This window comes from Melanostigma gelatinosum (genome assembly GCF_949748355.1).
Source record: "Melanostigma gelatinosum genome assembly, chromosome: 1".
Lineage (NCBI taxonomy): Eukaryota > Metazoa > Chordata > Actinopteri > Perciformes > Zoarcidae > Melanostigma > Melanostigma gelatinosum.
The window spans coordinates 12489971-12510320 of NC_136634.1; the positions used below are offsets into that span (position 1 = coordinate 12489971).

Sequence of the window (20350 nt, forward strand, 5' to 3'; positions counted from 1 at the left end):
AGGAATATGTAGATGTGTGATTCAGCATGATATCACAGAGCGCAGTGGGTGTTGCATTTATGTGAGGGCGTCTGGAGAGTGTGCCTTTGCTTGGAAGTGTGTTACTCACACCAAAGAATTAAGAGCTGCCTGGCCCAGTTGATGCTGTTGCCATGCCGACATGGAGCCCAGTGAGAGCCCGGGAGAGCTGAAGCCCTGTAGGGAAGAGATCTCTGCACTGCTCAGGGAGAACTCTGTAAAAACAAAAACAGCCAAACACAGTGGGAACTTATTTCAGCTACAGCACCATGTGTCACTGAGAAAAGAGCAAGAAAGAACAGTGTGCAGTACGGCTGAGGCGGTTGTTTTCAGTGTGAGGGGAGAGGAAGGCCAGACTCACCAGCTGGGTTGTAGGAGGTGGGCATGCCTGAGTAGACCAGGCCCTGTGGGGGTAGGCTGGGGGTGGTGACAGACACTACTGGAGTGCCCAGTGGCTGGCTGGACTGGGAGATGCTGATCCTCTGGGTGTTCTGCAAAACACAAAAAAAACAACAAAGAAAAGGCATAAACACAAAATATAACACACTCTAATCCTCAGCGATGGTCACATTGACATTTCATTTAGAGGCACGTTTTGAATTTGCATATACTTTGCAGTATATATATATATTGTGGTAATCCGGGTTATCCATGTAATAATGAATGCTGCCACTAGGTGGTGGTGGAGCTTCATGGAAGTCAATATTCTGATCGCAGCGTTTGTGTTTCTACAAATATGTCAAAACGAAGATAACAACACTGGAAGAGACATTAAATAACTGATGTGCTTTTTATGGGATTTTATGATATCATCCAGATATATTTGACTAAATACACGTGTATGTATAAAACAAACTGCAGATATACTTGTGAATTTATCCCAAAAAAGAATTACCACGGGCTTTAAAAGATTACAAATATTAAAAGATTTCAGTTATCACAATAAATATATATTTTAAGTAGACAACAGACAGATGTAGTCATCACAACAACAGGCACAACTAATTATTAATCAGATTTACTACACTCTGCTTAATGAGTTTTACTTTGTTAGACATAAAAAAGAAGGCAGTTATCGGGATAGTGTGGGTGAGGGACACCTGTGATGAGCAAGCCCCGTGCCACAGCACCTATTGCCGACTCATTCAGGGATCAGAGTGAGTCTAGTGATCAGTTTTACAATCAAATCAACAACTCTTTGGTGCAAAGGGTGCAAAGGGATAATCCCAGAGTGACGTAGAGTGAAGCGCCAGTGGTCTTTAGTGCAGTGGCCGGCATGCAGTCCACACAAACGCACACCTACACAGCATGTGGTGCGGTCATGCCGCAAACTGCGCTGTGAGCTACAAATGCACAAACACTCCCAACTCCACTAACCAAATGCAGTCATAGTTCAGAACAATACTGTAACAAATCCTGAGAATACAATGTAATAAACGTATGTGCAGCTGCCAGCGGTTACATTTGAAGCAGCATTGCATCATGATCTAGCTGATGGCTTCCTTGCATTGTTCTCCAGCCAGATGACTTCACCGAACCCCAAGTATCTCACAGCATGATGTCATTGAGGATGATGTAATGTTCTCTTCCTAAGAAAAAACTATGAATCATTTAGATTTCTACCCAACACTTTTTAAATTCATAATGTGACGACAATAGTTAAAAAAATGTAAATTTTTCGAATTCGCACGTAGCTATCTCTCACACACACACACACACACACACACACACACACACACACACACACACACACACACACACACACACACACACACACACACACACACACACACACACACACACACACTCCTATTGGTATATGACTAACGTGGACGTGTTGGGAACGGAGGAGCCAATTTAGCAGGCTGAGTCAATTTTCACAGGCCAAACCCAAAACATGCAGTGACAAAACATTTTTTTTTATGTATTATTGCTGGCAGTTCTGAGAGCCAATCTCCGGTTCGAGCAATGCCTTTAGTCTTGCATGTGTGATTACCGGAAGCATGTTCACATTTCAGCCATTTGCCCAGGCATTTATCAAAACTCACCAAATCCATTTCCTCCTCCTGCGACTGCCCTCAACAGAAGAGAAGAAGAGAGGCAGAGTTACAGAAAAGAAGCAGAGCGACTGTAAATCGCTCTGGAAAATCGTGCCAGCTGTCTGGATTTTACAGTAAAAGGGGCGTTAAGGAATATAAAAGTGGGGATGACTTCTCCAGTCACTTTGAAATCGAACATTGTATTGTCTATAGTCCGTTGTCATCGTGAACAATTTTGTCCAAAGCATAGGCACCCGATTAACTTGTCTTTATCATGTAAATGATGAAGATGAAGAAGAAGAAGCAGTCCTGGACAGATGCCAGTGAGGGTAGATTTGTTCTGGATATTGATAACACTGATCTGATCCTGGATGTGAGATTGCACTCATCGCCTAGCCAAAAATGACATATGCATTTTCTCCGCTGGTACCAACAATGGCCGCAGGGTACTTAGCAGAGGAGAGCATTTCAAATCCTGCCTGTGCTGAAAGAGGACCCACAGCCCATCTTCCCTGTGCTGTGGGACATACTGCGACCAGGCCGGGGCCGTCTTAATACCCACACTCAATCAATAGCGGCAGGAAGACACGACAAGGGCGACAAGATATTATCTGGCTCACACCCTGGGCCCCTGATTAAGTCTTCATCTACACTCTGTCACACTGAGATGTGATTAATTTAATACCATTATGGCCTAATGACAGGCTGTCTGCAGACCTGCCACAGCCAGCGCCCTCCACAGCCTCTACCACTCCAAAAGTACCCACAGTGCCTCCCTGCCGAACCTGTTTCAGACCTCTTACCACACAACCTGTCCTGCTCTACTGATTCCACATGTCGACATGGTAAGACACAATGTTTAGAAACGGCTCCAGGCTACTTGAAGCTCTGCAAAGGAGGAGCACCCACAGTAACCTGGGGTTTATTTACCAAACACAACCATTTTCATGGAGTGGCTCCTGTTGCTGACAACACCAGGAACACGCAAAGTTGGAAATAGTTTATTTGCTGGCCGCTTTCTTTTTTCTTCCGAATGCTGATTTATGACAAAGAGAGTCTAGTTCAGCCTCAGTGGTTCGCTGTGGTCAGAGCGCTCTGCACCTTCATTATTATAGTTGGAGAAAGCCTCATTTAAATGTGAGTAATTGAGTGTGACTTATGACACCCGGGCTGCAGATTCTTGGCTCTGCCCACATGTTAATGGAGGTGATAGAAGAAGAATGCAGCACAAGAAGAACGCTGTTCAGGTGTGGCCTGCACACCCTGTGAGTGAGTCCCACTTGGCAGATAAACAGTCCTTTCGCATGCTACGTCGATGTGATCACGGTTGTGGCAAAATGTTGCAAAACATTCTGCTATGAAAGTCTAGATGACACTGAAGAAAGCTCTGGTCCGCCCTGCAGCAGAGGTACTTAAAGGTCCTTTAGCTGGGGATACTTGTGTGCAGTGGAGTGCTCTGTACTCACCAGTGGGGGCATCATCCCTTTGCTAGATGGAGGGATAACAACCCTTAGGTCTGGCTTGCGGCCTCCCATTCCCATGTTCCCTCCAGGTGGTGGTGGAGACTTGGTGGGCATGACTTTACCCAGGCCGTTGCCGCTGGGTGAGCTGAGGACGCCCGGAGAGCCCCTGGGGTTAACAAAACCGTTTCCTGCAGAGGTACACAGCGACAGAAACACATCATCAAACCACGGACTGTGACTGACAACACTCACAGTCATCAAGCAAAGCTCTCACACAGCATTGTTTTCCAGCTTGCTGCAGCACGCAGCGTTAAGTGTTTCCAACCCTCTGGGAAGTTTTAATAGACTTGGATAATTATCCTGCACATTTACAAAAATAAAATGTCCATTTCAAAATTGATGAGCCTTTTATTTTTATTGTGAATGATTACATCAAAGTCAATTCTTTGCATCTTGGGATGAGGAGCAGTTCACTGACAAATGTACTGTGACTGCTTAAAAGAAATAGCTGCCATTACAGTTGAATAAAAAAAACAATAAAAGATCTCTCGGTGTTGTTTCTACACTGTGCACGCAGACAATGGCAAAGTGCAAGACACTTCCTTACACATTCACACCTTAATGTTCATGTCATCGTCATTCGTCATTTCCTTTCTTAGCAAAGCGATGAGTCCCCTCTAATTTATTTTAGGAACTTCCATCCACCTCACTCCCACTCTATCGCTGGACAACTATCTCATGCAAAGGGTGAATATTATCCGTGGGTGAGGACAGAGAATGATTTTCTTTGAGACATACTTCAAGAAATTATCATTTTCACAGTGAAACAGAGAGATGTTTGTCTGTTACACTTACAGTACATGTCTGCATAGATTCATGTAGCAGTTTTTAGATACTGTACCATATTGTATAAAATACTGTCATATGTTATGTACCTTAAAATAATACATTATACTAGCACCACGAAATGCAAGTGCTCCTGTATTAATGGGGGATCCCTTACAGATTGCTAGATCACTGGAAACTGTCTTCACTTAGTATTTTGATTGATTTTTTTAAAACACAGGATTCAGGAAAATATGAATTCTTCATTTTTGTTGTCGACCTACAGTAGCTGTTTTTAATTGAAAGATACGGTGAGTCCGTCTGAACAAGGCAGGATGCTGCGGATTCCACAAAAATCCACCGTAATAAAAACGGAGCCTTGAATTGTTGTGAAAAAAATAAGCAAATTGTTCAAGTGCGGATGAATTTAGAATTGAATTCAAGTTATGTAAGTAAGTAAAAACTATACCGTTACAACATATACATGTTGAAATCTTGAAAATAAAGGGTAAGAAAGTATGAATTGCGTCTAGCGCTGCATCAACAGATCAGTAACACTTCAACAAGTTGCCGACTTCTCCATTGTGTTCAGTGTATCCCAGTGAAACACAAAGTCTGTGCACAATGAGTAGGCTCTTGTATAGGAACATAATGGAACAATAGCCCCTCTGACTACAGATAAGGACACCAACAATTCACGGTCAAATAAACAGTTATGAAGCCGACAATAGTATCTCACAGCTGAATCAACAGTATATATACAAGCAGCTATCGCCGCCAGTTCTAGCTTTGATCGTACGAGACTTGGCTGCTGCAAGAATAAAATGTTTACAGAATTAGCACAGTAAATGTCCAAGGCCCTAGAAATAGCAAACCTGATTAAAAGCAGTGACGATGTCATTCATGGGAATGAGATGTCAGTGCAAATAGACTGTCATGTAAAGGAGTTGTCTGATTGGTTGTTTTCCTTCGGCGCGGTGAAATCTTTAAAATGCCATTCGGAGCACTAAGAGGAGGCAGAGGAACATGATTTATTTTTCACAGATTAACTGTCTCATGCACTACTGTCAGGATAAAGTGACAGTCTGACGTTTGTTTCTTTTAAAAAAAGTTACCAAACCTTGACCCTGGTTTCCCCGTTTAAGCGTCTCAGCGACTAATGGGGACAACAATTTTTGAAACTGGTCCAGTATTGAGCCAGAGTGCTGCAGGCTATAATGGCTCGGGGTAACTGCTCTCCGTCATTTTATGTCCACTAAGAGGGCTTACTTTGGCCACTGACTCATATTGTCCATATAGGTCTCTGACAACATTATGGAAAGGACCCAACAGAGAAACAAAAAGGTTTTTCTTACCCTTCGCGTTCTGTTTGTGAATGTGTCATGTGATTTGTTGCCAGAAGACAACGGTGAAAACGTGAGTGAGAGTTGAAGAGATGTGTGTCGGTGTTGAGGGTTTGTTGTGTTGCAGCACAGAAAGAATAGCTTTGCGTTATCAAAACGATTTCCAATATCATGTCTGAATAGTTAGCTGATTTCGACAATAATGTGGATGCTACGTTCAGAGCGAGACTAAGAAAGCTAAGAAAAACGTGTTATTTCTCTGTCCTTTCCATGATGTTGTCCGACACGTATAATAACAATCTGAGTCTTGTCAGTGGCACAAACAAGTACTTTTAGTGGACGTTCACGGACGGTGAGGAAACGCCCCGAGCGATTACATTGCAGCCCGTTTAGCGGCTGCCACCTGCAGTGCTCTGGCCCAATACTGTAACAATTGAAAAAATTGCTGTCCCCATTAGTCACTCAAACACAAGTTGAAGGTTGAAAAATACCAGTCACGCTTTAAGTTGGTTAGTTTCTATTTCTGTGTCAGTCTGGGTCACAAGACACATCTGTTCATCAAACATCAAAAATACAACACATAAATGATTACATTGTATGTATATATACACCTTAATTTAACATATATATTTTAATGCAAAATGTAATACAGTGTGCAGTGCAAAGAAAAAGAGCTTTTTCTCTCATCGCTGTTTTTGAGCACCATGTACACAATCTTCTTTCAGGCTATTTAATTGTTCTATCAAATACTACTGTGTCCATAGCCTACCTGCATTGTTCACTGTTCTTTCTATAGATTTTGACAAAAAGAAAATGTAACTTTAACAGAGCCTGAACATCTAAGTGTTCTTTTTTTTTCTGAAAACAGAATGTATATGTGTATATGTTTCTACAAACATTTCAGTAATTTTCCTTGTTCACTTCTAAACCAACAGAAATTGGGCTGATAACCAATGCTAGTGCTTCACAGGGTGACGACAGACTGTATTGTGCTGTATTCACGAGCTCAGTTAGACTGGGATTAACCCACCTGACTCACACATCTTTGGAATCTGCCTCTGATTATGTCTTCAGATGTCTGATGATACATAAATCCCACTTCTTTCAAATACTTGCCAAGAAGGGAACACATGTCTGAACAAATACTCGGACCACAAAGTTAATTTTGAGCCAAGGTAACAGCCACAAGTTAAGACCCAGCCTTTCTGCGGGAACGTTTCAGTGGGCTTTTCTGATGTCTGCCCTCATTCCATATTCAGACTTCACTCACGGCTCGGTTGTGCCAATAAATCCTCTGACTGAAACCAGCGCGTGTTGAAAGCTGTTTGGTTTCTTTCATTGTCCTGAATTATTAACACGGTCTGGGAAGGGGCATTACATAAGGGCTGTTATGATGTGGTGTGTTCATGGACCCGAATGCAGACTCAGACAGCAGAGTTGTATTTCAAAACCACGATAATTAATTTCTCTCAGTCAAGGGAACAGACAGGAAATGGACAAAGTCAATAGGAGGCGTCTCCACGCCTCCGCACGGTTCCAAGCCGGAAAGTGGCCGGTCCGTGTCCGCGGCTGGCAGGCAGGCTGGATCGTCTGTGTGACACCCGAGGCTCGACACAGGAGCGCCAAGACTACACAGTTGATGTCCGAGGAACTAACTGGAAGGATTCTTCGTACAGGTGAAAACCCGAGGCTCGACACTGTACGGCAGGCAAGTTGAAAAAATGAAATGCATCGTTAGTAGCGGATCTTCAGAGAGTGAACAAATGGACTACTCACTGGTCGGAATACCAGGTAGGTAAACGGACGGACTGACAACTGGAATGAGAGTGACAGGAGTATTTATGTCAGCTGGAGGCGATCACAGAAGATGAGGCACAGCTGTGCCTACGGAGAGAGGCGCGGCAGTGGGCGGGACTCGTAGGAGGACCCTACTGAGGGAAATACAGCAGAGTTAGACACAAATCCTCACAAGGGCTGTGTTTACAACTGAAGCATTCAGTTTTCATTTTAAGGTTGAGGGAAAGAATATCCCACGTGCGTCATGTTCAGGCAGAAAGAGAAAATGCCTTGATGAATGACAAGAAATAATAGATGTACGAATCAAGGCCTCCAAAACAGTTTTCTAATAATAGATGCAGGGGGTTTGGCCGGAGGGTTCAGAGGACTAGAGTGAATGGGTTTCAGAAGAGACACATGGAAAACAGGGTGGATCCTCATGGATTGCGGGAGCTTGACCGTGACCGGGTTGATAACTGAGACAATGGGGAACGGGCCAATGCATCTGGGAGAGAGCTTCTTGGATTCAGTGCGTAGGGGTATGTCCTTGGTGGAAAGCCAGACGCTTGTTTTGTTCGGAAGAATGAATTAGGGCGGCACGAGTCTCTCTCCAGACTCTTCTGCATCGGCGATGGTTGATTTGGACTGACGGGACGGAAATCTCGACCTCTTGGCTGGGTAGAAGGGGAGGTTGGTAGCCAATGGAGGCCTCGAAGGGGGAGAGACCTGTTGCCGTGGAGGTATGGCTGTTGTGTGCGTACTCTATCCAGGCCAAGTGACGACTCCAGGAAGATAGATTTGCCGCCACTACACACCGGAGCATGGCTTCTAGCTCCTGGTTCAGCCTCTCGGTCTGCCCATTGGTCTGGGGGTGAAAGCCGGAGGAGAGGCTAGCAGTGGCACAGAGGCTGCGGCAGAATGCCTTCCAAACTTGGGAGGAGAACTGAGGACCCCGATCAGAAACAATATCCATAGGGATGCCGTGGAGTCTAAAGACATGTTGAACCAACAAGTCTGCGGTCTCGTGGGCCGATGGGAGCTTGGGAAGGGGAATAAAGTGAGCTGCCTTGGAAAACCGGTCCACGATGGTAAGGATGACCGTGTTGTTCTCGGGGGGAGGAAATCCAGTGACGAAGTCCAATGCCATATGCGACCAAGGCCTGTGGGGAACAGGCATAGGTCATAATAGTCCAACAGGGGGTCTGTGTGAGGCCTTGTTGCGCGCACAGGTGGTACAGGCTAGGACGTACGCTCGGGTGTCATTGTCCAAGGATGGCCACCAGAAGGAGCGCCGGATCCAGTTGATTGTACATCTTATCCCAGGGTGGCCGGAGAGTCAGGAGTCATGAGCCCATTGTAGGACCTGGGAACGGACGGAAAGGGGAACGAACAGGCGCCCAGGAGGACCACCTCCTGGGTCTGGCTGGGTCTGCTGAGCCTCCCGCACTGCAGACTCTATCGCCCAGGTGAGAACCCCTAGGACACAGGCAGGTGGAACAATCGTGTCCAGAGCTGGGTCAACCTCGTCTGGGGAAAACTGCCGAGAGAGGGCGTCGGGCTTGATGTTCTTACTTCCTGGGCGGTAGGTGATGGTGAAGTTGAAACGGGCAAAGAACAGAGCCCAACGGGCTTGGCGGGAGTTCAGTCGCCGGGCAGAATGGATGTATTCGAGATTTCGGTGGTCGGTCCACACAATGACCGGGTGGACTGACCCCTCCAACCAATGTCTCCATTCCTCCAGAGCCAGCTTGACGGCCAGTAACTCCCGGTTGCCCACATCATAGTTCCGCTCGGCCGGGGAAAGGCGGCGAGAGAAAAAAGCACACGGACGGAGCTTAGAGTCAGTGGTTGAGCGTTGTGATAATACTGCTCCTACTCCGGTGTCGGAGGCGTCCACCTCGACCACGAACTGGCAGCTTTCATCCGGCTGTACTAGGATGGGGCTGATGTGAATCGCTCCTTGAGGGCATTAAACGCCCGGTCGGCCTCGGGGGACCAGGAAAAAAACACCTTAGAGGAGGTGAGTCTGGTTAGGGGTGACGCCGTCTGACTGTAGTTCCGAATGAACCGGCGGTAGAAGTTTGCAAATCCTAGGAACTGCTGGAGCTTCTTCCGGTTAGAGGGGACCGGCCATTCGGTGACCGCTTTAACCTTATCTGGATCCTTCCGAATCTGACCCTCCTCAATGATGAAACCAAGAAACTGTATAGAGGTGACATGGAATTCACATTTCTCGGCTTTGATGAAGAGTTGGTTCTCCAGTAAGCGCTGAAGGACCTGACGATCATGGTGGCAATGTTCCTGTAGGTTTGAGGAGTAAATCAGAATGTCGTCGATGTAGACAAACACAAACCGGTTGAGAAAATCCCTGAGCACGTCGTTCACCAAAGCCTGGAAAACGGCTGGTGCATTTGTAAGTCCGAATGGCATGACCAGGTACTCGAAATGTCCCAGGGGAGTGTTGAAAGCGGTCTTCCACTCATCCCCCTCTTGTATCCGAACCAAGTGGTAAGCATTGCGGAGGTCTAGCTTGGTGAAAATTGTGGCACCGGGTAGCGATTCAAAAGCAGAGTTGATTAGGGGTAGTGGGTACTTGTTCCGGGTGGTGATCTGGTTTAACCCTCGGTAGTCGATGCAAGCACGGACACTCTTGACCTTCTTGGCCACGAAGAAAAACCCTGCTCCCACCGGGGACGATGACTGGCGGATAATTCCAGCAGCGAGGGAGTCTGTGATATAGGTCTCCATCGACTCGCGTTCAGGTCGGGAAAGGTTGTATAGTCGGCTGGAGGGCAGGGTGGCGCCGGGGAATAGCTCTATGGCGCAATCGTAGGGTCGGTGGGGTGGCAGGGAAAGGGCTCGTTCCTTGTTGAATGCCTCGCTGAGATCTACATACTCCAAAGGGACCGAGGTGAGATCAGTTCCGGTAGTAGGGGTGTGGAGAGAAGCGGTCTGCCGGGGAATGGCGGACTTGAGGCACCTTGAAAGACATGTAGGGCTCCAGCCGATGATTCTGTTTCCTGCCCAGTCTATCTGTGGGTTGTGGTCGAGGAGCCAAGGATGGCCCAGAACCAGGGGTGTCAGGGGCGTAGAGAAGACGTAAAAACAGATCTCATGTTGGTGGTTTCCTGACACAAGCAGGGTAATAGGGCAAGTCCGGTGCGTGATATTGGTCAAGCGACTGCCATCCAGAGCGTTCGCCTGAAGAGGGCATTCCAACTCCTCCAAGGGAATCCCATGAGCGAAGGCCAAGGAGGAGTCCAAAAAACTCTGTTCTGCTCCGGAGTCAATCAGGGCCAAGACCGGTAGAGCACTGGATGGCAGGCATAACTTAGCTGGTAGTGTGAGACGGGACTTGGGACGGGGAAGTCGGGTGGAGTCACTCGCCAGTATTCTCACTCTTACCGGCGAGCCCTCTCTTTTGGGCGCCCCGGGCAGACAGGGATACGGTGACCCGGCTCGCCGCAGTAGAGGCAGGCTCCTGAATGGATTCGTCGCTCCCTCTCATCCTGAGACAGATGGAACCGTCCCAACTGCATGGGTTCATCCCGATCCACGGGAGAAGGTGCCGGAGCGGGCGAGTGCTGGGGGCCAGGGCTGCGGCCAGTCGGATGGTGAGAGCGATCAGGTCTTCCAGTGTCTTAGCCTCCTCCAGAACAGCGAGCTCGTCCTTTAATCCCTCCAACAGGCTGCTGAGAAAACCCCCCTTTAGCTCCCTCTCCTCCCAACCGGACTCTGCGGCCAGGATGCGAAAGTCAATGGAATGTTCAGCGGCGCTAGCAGAGCCCTGTCGGAGGCGGAGGAGGTTCTGAACAGCGACCTGAGAGTATGTAGGGTGGTCGAAAGCTCTCTTAAATGCCTCCAGGTATTGTCCAAAATAAACCGTATCCAACAGGTTCTGAGTGAACCAGGCCTGGGCCCAGTCGAGAGCACGGCCATGTAGTAACCCGGTCAGATAGGCAATTTTAGAACTGTCCGATGCATACGTGCAGGGCTGTTGGTTAAACACAAACGTCATCTGGAGCAGAAAACCTCTGCATCCTCTCATGTCTCCGTGGAAAAGTTCAGGAGACGGAACAAATGACTCACGGACCCGGGGATCTGCAGGTGGAAATCCTGCTGTGGCTGCTGGGTCCATAATTATGGTCAGTCCGTTCTGTTATGATGTGGTGTGTTCATGGACCCGAATGCAGATTCAGACAGCAGAGTTCTATTTCAAAACCACGATAATTTATTTCTCTCAGTCAAGGGAAAAGACAGGAAATGGACAAAGTCAATAGGAGGAGTCTCCACGCCTCCGCACGGTTCCAAGCCGGAAAGTGGCGAATCCTGCTGAGCGGCCGACGAAGCCGACAGGAAAACTGTCAAACGTCAGTACGGAGGCGTGTCCTCGCGCTCCGCTCGGATCTTAGCCGGGAAGTGGCCGGTCCGCGTCCGGCAGGTCTGAGTGACACCCGAGGCTCGACACAGGAACGCCAAGACTACACAGTTGATCTCCGAGGAACTAACTGGAAGGCTTCTTCGTACAGGTGAAAACCCGAGGCGCGACACTGTACGGCAGGCAAGTTGAAAAAACGAAATGCATCGTTAGTAGCGGATCTTCAGAGAGTGAACAAATGGACTACTCACGGGTCGGAATACTAGGTAGGTAAACGGACGGACTGACAACTGGAATGAGAGTGACAGGAGTATTTATGTCAGCTGGAGGCGATCACAGAAGATGAGGCACAGCTGTGCCTACGGAGAGAGGCGCGGCAGTGGGCGGGACTCGTAGGAGGACCCTACTGAGGGAAATACAGCAGAGTTAGACACAAATCCTCACAAGGGCTGTGTTTACAACTGAAGCATTCAGTTTTCATTTTAAGGTTGAGGGAAAGAATATCCCACGTGCGTCATGTTCAGGCAGAAAGAGAAAATGCCTTGATGAATGACAAGAAATAATAGATGTACGAATCAAGGCCTCCAAAACAGTTTTCTAATAATAGATGCCATGCACAGTCCTATTGTTGTGTAGAAGGTGATTTGTTAAGACTGAAGGCACATGGCAACAAGGTCAATAATTGTTCTCGTTGTTTTTGTATTCAGCAAGGGTGTAATCACCATCATCATCACCCTCCCACTTTGAATACATGTTTCACATTCAATCCACCTACAATAAAAGAGGACAATTTTATTTATTTCATCACCTGATCTGCAGAACATACGAACATGCTTTGTGTTTCAAAAGCCTATCATGCTCCAATATTGTTGAAAGAGATATCACGCTCTTCAATCCTACAAGTTCACCACAACTTTAATTCTAAATGCTTACCAGTCAAGGACCAGCATGTAATTATATAAGCGGTTGAAAGAAAAGATCTATTATAGAACTGCTCACCAGAGTAACAGTATCAAACCAGACACAAAGAGATTGTTTATTTTTTTATACATATTTTAAATAGAAGACGTGGAAAATAATCCACTTCTTCTATTTAAAATATATTAAAAAAAAAAAAAAAATATATATATATATATATATATATATATATACACACACACAACTTGGTGGCACCAATGAAGGAGTAAAGATGTCACACGGCACATCTTCCATCTGGCCACTTTGAAAAGTTTCTGCTGTGGTCAAAGCTGCAACTTGTGAAAAATCAGAGCTATGTCAGGAATGGTCATCTGACAGCAGTGCTGGAGAGGTTCCTCCACCCTCTCTGCTGTTCTACACACTTGGTACAAACAACAGCTGCAGCATGCTCACACTGTGCCAAATGCCGACGCCCCCTGGCAGAGGATCCTAACTCTACCCGGACCCGTTACCACACCCTAAACTTAAAACGTATCCAGCACTCTCTTTAAATGTTGTAAACCGATCCGAGGTGCTCTTTATACTTTCTAATACTTTCTAATGCCTAACCAAATATCTCATTGTAAGCCTACATTCTTGTGGTCGTCCACAAGCTATGCACATTTAATATCGTACCATTTTGTAACACCATACTGCATTTTGTCAGAAATGCTATATGGAGTGCAGCGGGCTAAGTGATAAGGAAAGACTTAAAGTCCACCTGCCTTCGCCTCTCTCACAGCACATTGCAGCCATGACAGGCTGTCCGGTCATTGTGTACTGAGGACTTAGTGGGATGTCATGGCCCGAATACCTAAAGGGTTATGCTGGTCTAGAGACCTTCTCCAGCCTTATAAGGGCTGCCAGAGCAGTGGGGGGGAAAACAGATGCACCTGTCAATAGAGGGAAGGAAACAGGATGAGGGGGGGGGGGGCTACATAGAGGTGACAAGTTGAAAGGAAACGCTGCATTTATTTATCTGTCAAAGTCAGTTGGACAGCTAATTGCCACGCCTGGTTGTACTCGAGTTGGTTTCAAGCACAAACACCACACGTGAATTTCCCATCCCTCACACATGCATTTAACAAGCATATAATACATTTCCTCTGTAGAGAGAAGCACCACTTGTATTCCCTACACATGCAGTGGAAACACAGTCAGGCAAAGGCACCATTAGTCAACGATACTGACAACTGTTTTGGACCAATCACAGATGGATACGCAACTATCCAGCTCGCGTGCTAAGCAGGAGTCCTATTGGGCAGAGCTACAGAGAGCTAATAAATCTCTCCGGGAGGACTTACCCGCTGGGCTGGAGCCCACACCACTTGGCACTGAAAGGTCTGTGTTATCCAGCATGCCACCTAATGAGATGCACAGAGTGATACGATTAACCATCTGCATCCTTCTGCAAGCTAGCAGAGCATGTGATGGAGATGCCAGACAAGACATGGAAATGTCATGTCGATCTAACTTCACAGCGCACGAAAGGGAGGCATGTGCTCTCGCCAGTGTCCCCTTAATGGGAACATTTTCAATACACTGTATGGCTAAAGAGAGCTACATCAAGCTGCGTTCAGAATGGTGTTTTGTCAGAGATGATGACTGCAGAATTCCATAATGAGGACAAATAATTATTCTTCACTTAGAAATCATCTACTGTATCCTGTCTTAACAGTCGAAATGAAAACTCTACCAAGTAGACACTTTCAAGAGATACACTTAAATCAAGCACAATGGAAGTTTGCTGCATGAGCCCGGGCATGTCGTTAGCTTTGAAAATACGCTGATCCAGTAAGAACAAATACAGATACAACAGTGAATAATCAAGAGAGGCGTTATTGTGAAAAACAGCCCTGAAGTAAACCCCCCTGCATTTTGTGAGGTGTTAGACAATTTCTTGTGTTTAATTTTGAATGAAGCATTTCACAACTTGTTGCCTGTACTTCTATCATATGCAGTGTAGCTGAATCTCCAAAATCCATCTGGACTGACTGAGTCAGAACAGTCTGAACAAGTATTACCGTAGACTGACTTTATCTTTCCACAATGCAGATGCAGTAAACAGTGTGATGATAAGCATTCTAGAGGGTGTGAAAAAATATATCACGCAGACATGAGCTCAAGTGTGTTATGACATGACTGCTTGACCGTAGGCCGTTTACATCCAAAGCCACCTCGAAATAAATGTAATAAAACTCGATATGCATCAGAGACAACCAAAAAACCCTTGAAGTTACCAAAGCAAAACTTCAAACATATGCTTGTTTACTTTCTTGCAGATAGTTAGATAATGAGATTGATATCAAACCCATGTCTATGCACTAAGTATGAAGCTAGAGCCAAGACACAATTAGCCTAGCTTAGCATAACAAATGTAAGCTTTAGGAAACAGCTAGCCGAGCCACACTGCTAAAGCATTGTAGTTTTACGGGAGTTATGCGTCATAACTATATCATGGTTGGATGGAGTAAGTGTTTGTTTCGTCAATGTGAAGTTGAGACTCTGAGAGAAAATACTAGGCAACCATTAGTTCATCCAAAAAATAGTTAAGAGTAGTACAGCTTGTAACTCCTTAAAAGCCACACATTATTCAGTTCTGTTATTAAACACAGAAGATATAATGTGGTAATGAGCGTCAGAGGAGTAAGTTAGTTTCAGTACTGGAGAGCACCAGGCTAGCTTTTCCCCCCTGCTTCTATGCTATGCTAAGCTAATGTCTTCCTGGATGCCAACCATCAGTTCTCACCAGAATTGTCAAATTAGTCCACAAAAAAAACAGCGTATGCTGTCAGAATTATTAGAAAGATGATATAATCACATATGAAAACACAGAAAGGGCCTTTAATCAATTACGTAAATAAATCCAGCTGAGTGGTTTGGAGCGTCCTCTGTGCACCACTTTGACCAATTAACAGGGGTTGTTGTCTACTAACCTGCACTGGTGGGCCTCTGGGGTCCTCCACTTGAGCCCACATTCCTGTGCAGAGAGGCCTGTGGAGGGGACAGCATCCCAATGTCACTAAGGGAGGCCGCGGCTGCTGCCAGGGCCTGGCTGCCCAGAGTCCCTCCTGGCTGGTACATGGCGTTAGGATTGGATACAGGCACTGCCACATGCATGGAGAAGTTCTGCTGAGGCAATGCTGTGGGCTATAAGAGGGAGACAAACACACAGAGGTTTACACACAAACCCACTCAAAACCCAAGGTCTAATGATGAATCTGACGGGTCAGTGGTTGTCATGCTATCATTAACAGAGAGCCTCCCTTGAGGGTTTGCTTTATTAAACAAGGACACACTGCACTGCACATTTAAAACTTGGCTGTTGCTTCATAACAAAACATTTTTAAGAAACATTTCTACCACCTTCAACACAGTTTATTAACATTTCATTAACATCAGACACAAAGAATACACACAAATCCTCGGTGTTACAGCAACACACAGAAAACTAAAAAAACATGCATTCAGGTGATCACTTTGGCATTGCAGCAGTCAGCACTACAAAAGTACTTTTTTGCCTTTTGAAACACCTTTGTGTTTCTGAGTGCAGCAGAGAGGGGTGGTGGGGATTCGCAACTACAAGAATCTTGACTCACTTGCATTTACCTACAAAGTACTGACTGTGCAAAGCAGAAGTGAGAATGACAGGTGGCAGTGAGAACGTTTCATCATTGCATTATCCAGTGAGCCAGTCAGGTGTTATCATTAGTTTGTTAATGGCAAAGTGATGCTCTTCATGTCAGGAGCACAGAGAAAACGACTGCTTAGTAAGCACTACGTTCTTGCAAAATTCTAATATTGTCACGCATGATAAGATCACAACAGATTTGTGGTATTTTAGAGGGTCAGCCATTGTGGTACTTGATGAAGGAGAGTGAAGATGCTAAATAATAGTGTCGTGTTAGTGTGCTCTGGGAACACTTCAATGCTGGAGCTGTTCAGGAGTAAGAGATATTTTATGCTAGCATGCATTGAGAGAGAGGTAACAGAAGGATTCAAAAGGAGAATTTTTACATTTTACATTACCAAGGAACTGTGTTTTTTTATGGTAAGAGATGAAAATCAGGTTTGAGATGGAAAAAAAAACAACCCAGAATCACAGAACCTGCAGATCTTTAGGATAAACTATCACGATATGTGAGTAAGTATTTACTGCACATTCCTGATGTCTTTAAATAGCGACTGCTGTTTGATTTATGATAACATGACCATGATACTAGGGTGTAATCCTTCCAGCAGAAGCATGCAACATTTCACCTGTTCACATGAAATGTGATCTTATCAGGGTGTGCCAAAATATCAGTTGCAGAACAAATCAACATAAGAAACAAATGCACACCCAGTGAAGGTAGCATTAATCTTAAGCTAGAGAAGCTCTGAAAGAAGTTGACAGAGGTTCTGAGAGGGGGGGGGGGGGGGGGGTAACAAAAAGAGGAAAAAGTTAAATGAAAAAAAGAGTGAAAATCCTTTGTGCCACAAAGCCAAGCAAAAACGTTGCATTGACAGTACTTACGATTTTATGATTTCTCATCATATTATCAAACTCCTCATTAATTTTTTTATACTTTTCTTCTGTGTGAGGAGTGAGGACATATGAGGCATCGGGGTCCGGGCTATCACAACCTCTGTGTTCTTTCTTGTTTAGCGCCTGTAGTGAACATCAACATAAAGACAGGAATCAACACAAAACAGCAGGAGACAAAAAGGAAGTACTTACACCACAGCGCTTGTACATTAAATCACTCTCTTCGTTTAGTTTGCCGAAATGGTCGTCCATGAGGGGGCTGTGCCCAAAACAGTCTTCAGGATCAGGACTAGCACAGTCATTATGGCCTTTGTTTCTCAATTTCTGAAAGGAAATTGCACAATTGAAGAGAAACAATATAGCAGTATCCCAGGACCCAATATATAAAATATAAATCAAACATGTACAAAAATCATTATCTGTCCTTCAATTTCTTTATTTTGGTGCAGTACAACATGAACAGCTGCTACACCAATGCTGGGCTGAACTGAAGTTCAATACAAGGCTCTGCAGCAACTGAAATGTCACTCTATATCCTTTCACCCTTCAGAAGTGTTCAGAGAAACTAAATATTGTCCTCCTCCCTTTTCCTCTTTTTCTTCTCTCCCCCCCCTCCCTTACGCCATCCCTCTGTGTTCTTCATTGTCTTGCTGCAAGTGTGTCTTTCCATTTTTCATGATGTTTCAGTTATCATAAGCCAACCAGCTGGAAGAAACCCCTGCATATGAAGAGCCTACAGTAGAGCCCTTTAAAACAGTCCCGGTATGTAATTCAGTATAGTTGTCACTTGTCAAATCATCAATGTTAATGCATGTGGGGGAAAAAAAAGGATCATCAAATGTGGTCAAAGATGCTTATTTGAGCATGAAATTGAGCAATTATCCGAAAAGCAAAGCACTCATAAGTACATTCGGTGGTTTTGTAATAAATGGCCTATTCTAACTTGAAGAGAAAAAAAAAAGAAAGAAAAGATGTCATGCAAGTTAAATGCAACGCAGTGCTCTTTTGCTCACTTTCTTACAGGCTGTTCTCTGCTCCTCATTACAGCTCTGAATAGCGGTGTTAACAAGACTTGCTGACAGCATGTGACAGCATGTGATATCAAGGCAGTGTACATCAAAACATGATTTATGTGTGGCTCTCAAGGTTCCTCTATCAGACTACTGCAGGTCCACAGCAGCACCCTGCCCTGTCTGTGGGCTGCCTCGGAGGCCTCGCGTCTACAGGAAGGTCACTGACTCCTGTGGATGCAGGGGTCAAAGTGTGAGCCAGACGAGAGGAACCTACACGCACTAATGAGACCGCACTCTCTGTTTCTGGTCTTCATCACCCAAGAAAGTGGAAAGTGTGTGTGTGTGTGTGTGTGTGTGTGTGAAAGAGGGAGAAAGAGAAACTATATGAGTAGGAGTGTGTGCGGCGTGTGTGTGTGTGTGTGTGTGTTTCTACAGCTGCTACATCCTCTGACAGCGATGTGACAGTACGTTTAGGCCTGTGCAGACAATGCGGCTAACCCAGCGCTGCTCACCACAACCTCAGTTACATTTCCTAAAACCTGTGCCATGGCTTTATGAGAGTCCCGCATAATATCGTTGCTCATTAAACCCAGATGATTCTAAATCACCTCGCTGCTCACTTCGTCCCCGTGCATTCACATGCAGACATTTTTCGAAGCGATGTACGTTTTTGGGGCCACAGGAATGTTAAATCGACAGAACCGTGACGCTGTGCACATAAATACAGAAGTTCAGTCAGACACCCACATCTCTTCAAACATATGAAGTGTTGACAATGCCCAGAGGCGAGAGAGAGAAAGAGAGACAGAGAGAGAGAAGTCCTCTAGATAATGAATGGCCAGCATTGTAACACAGATGCATTACCGTTTGGTGCGGTACAGAGCAGTGGCATTCTTCTCATTCTAAGAAAACGCCTTGCTGGTTCATTTCCTGTTTACTGAATGAACCCTCTTTAGTTAGGGTCCTGAAAGGCCTGTGTTTACTGTGGTTAAACTATGCACTTTCTCCACCAGTGAGCCACAGATCTGATCTCAACCTGCAAATTTAGGTTCCAACCTACTCATTATGGGAACATGTTGGTCGGACTGGTCGGGCACGGCTGCGTGAGATGGGCAGGGCTGCTCTACTTTCACAACAAGCCTGGCCAGCCTTCGGTTCCCCGCACCCACCAGCCCAAGCCATTTAGGGAGGGGTTGCAGCAGCACAGTGGGTGAGCGGGAACCAGATAGCAGCAGACAAGGGCAGGCAGCAACCAGATCTGTTCCATGAAACATTACAGGAATCACTCATACACATTCCTCCTCACAAAGATGCATTGAAGGTGCTGTGTATGGACAACATTCGGTGTGCAAGAGTTAATCGTCGCTGTGGCGTTCTGAGGCATAAAACATTGAAGGCCTGGGAGAGCATGGCCGTAATTCTTTGTTAAATGACTTGGCATGTTTTGGGCGTCCCACGGACACTACTCATAGCTCCTGGTGAATGGATCACTGGACCAGCACATGGCCAAACAGGTGTCCCTTTTCCAAACACCTGTCAAGACGTGGCTCCCCACGCTGGCCAATCAGAGGCAGCGGCGCAGAGATATGGCCGTAGAAGGGACCACATGGAGCCCTGAAGGCCACCCGACCCCAGATCAGCTTTGCTCTTACATGCCAATGCTGCAGACTGCTCAAGACACTACAGTGGTCCGACCTAAAAAGGAGTCAAACTTACCGAACAGTGAGATAGGTAACCTCTTTTTGCAAAATGAATAGTTGGATAAAAAGCCATTTCAAAATGCCTCTCAAATGTTGAATCAAGTTGTGGGGTTTCAGCTTTGGAAAGTAAAGTTGGCTGGATGTGAATACAGCAGAGGTTGGGATTTTCACAGCAGAGATATGGGCTGTTTGTTGCGGGAGGGGGGCTGGAGAGAGTATGGACAAGGGAACTTGCGTAATCTATTCACAAGTTCCTGAGAGGCTCACAAAGATGAGTGGGAACAAGGCCAGCTGCTATTTTCTCACAGCA

The 20350-nt window shown here is 45.7% G+C and overlaps 1 protein-coding gene across 5 annotated transcripts in view; it reads right to left on the minus strand.

The window, feature by feature from the left end:
- Positions 1–20350, minus strand: part of mef2aa (myocyte enhancer factor 2aa) — a 65607-nt gene that overhangs the window by 3907 nt on the left and 41350 nt on the right. For 2 of the 5 annotated variants that reach the window (XM_079269541.1, XM_079269540.1), the window contains exons 4-9: positions 17316–17450; positions 15736–15949; positions 3524–3708; positions 2067–2090; positions 380–509; positions 110–233 (exon numbers count right to left, since the gene is read on the minus strand). In XM_079269541.1, the coding sequence (XP_079125667.1) occupies positions 110–233; positions 380–509; positions 2067–2090; positions 3524–3708; positions 15736–15949; positions 17316–17450 (812 nt within the window). Of the gene's footprint in view, positions 1–109; positions 234–379; positions 510–2066; positions 2091–3523; positions 3709–15735; positions 15950–17315; positions 17451–17519; positions 17652–20350 lie in introns of all 5 variants that reach the window. The other 3 variants (XM_079269542.1, XM_079269543.1, XM_079269544.1) reach the window with 3 other exon arrangements.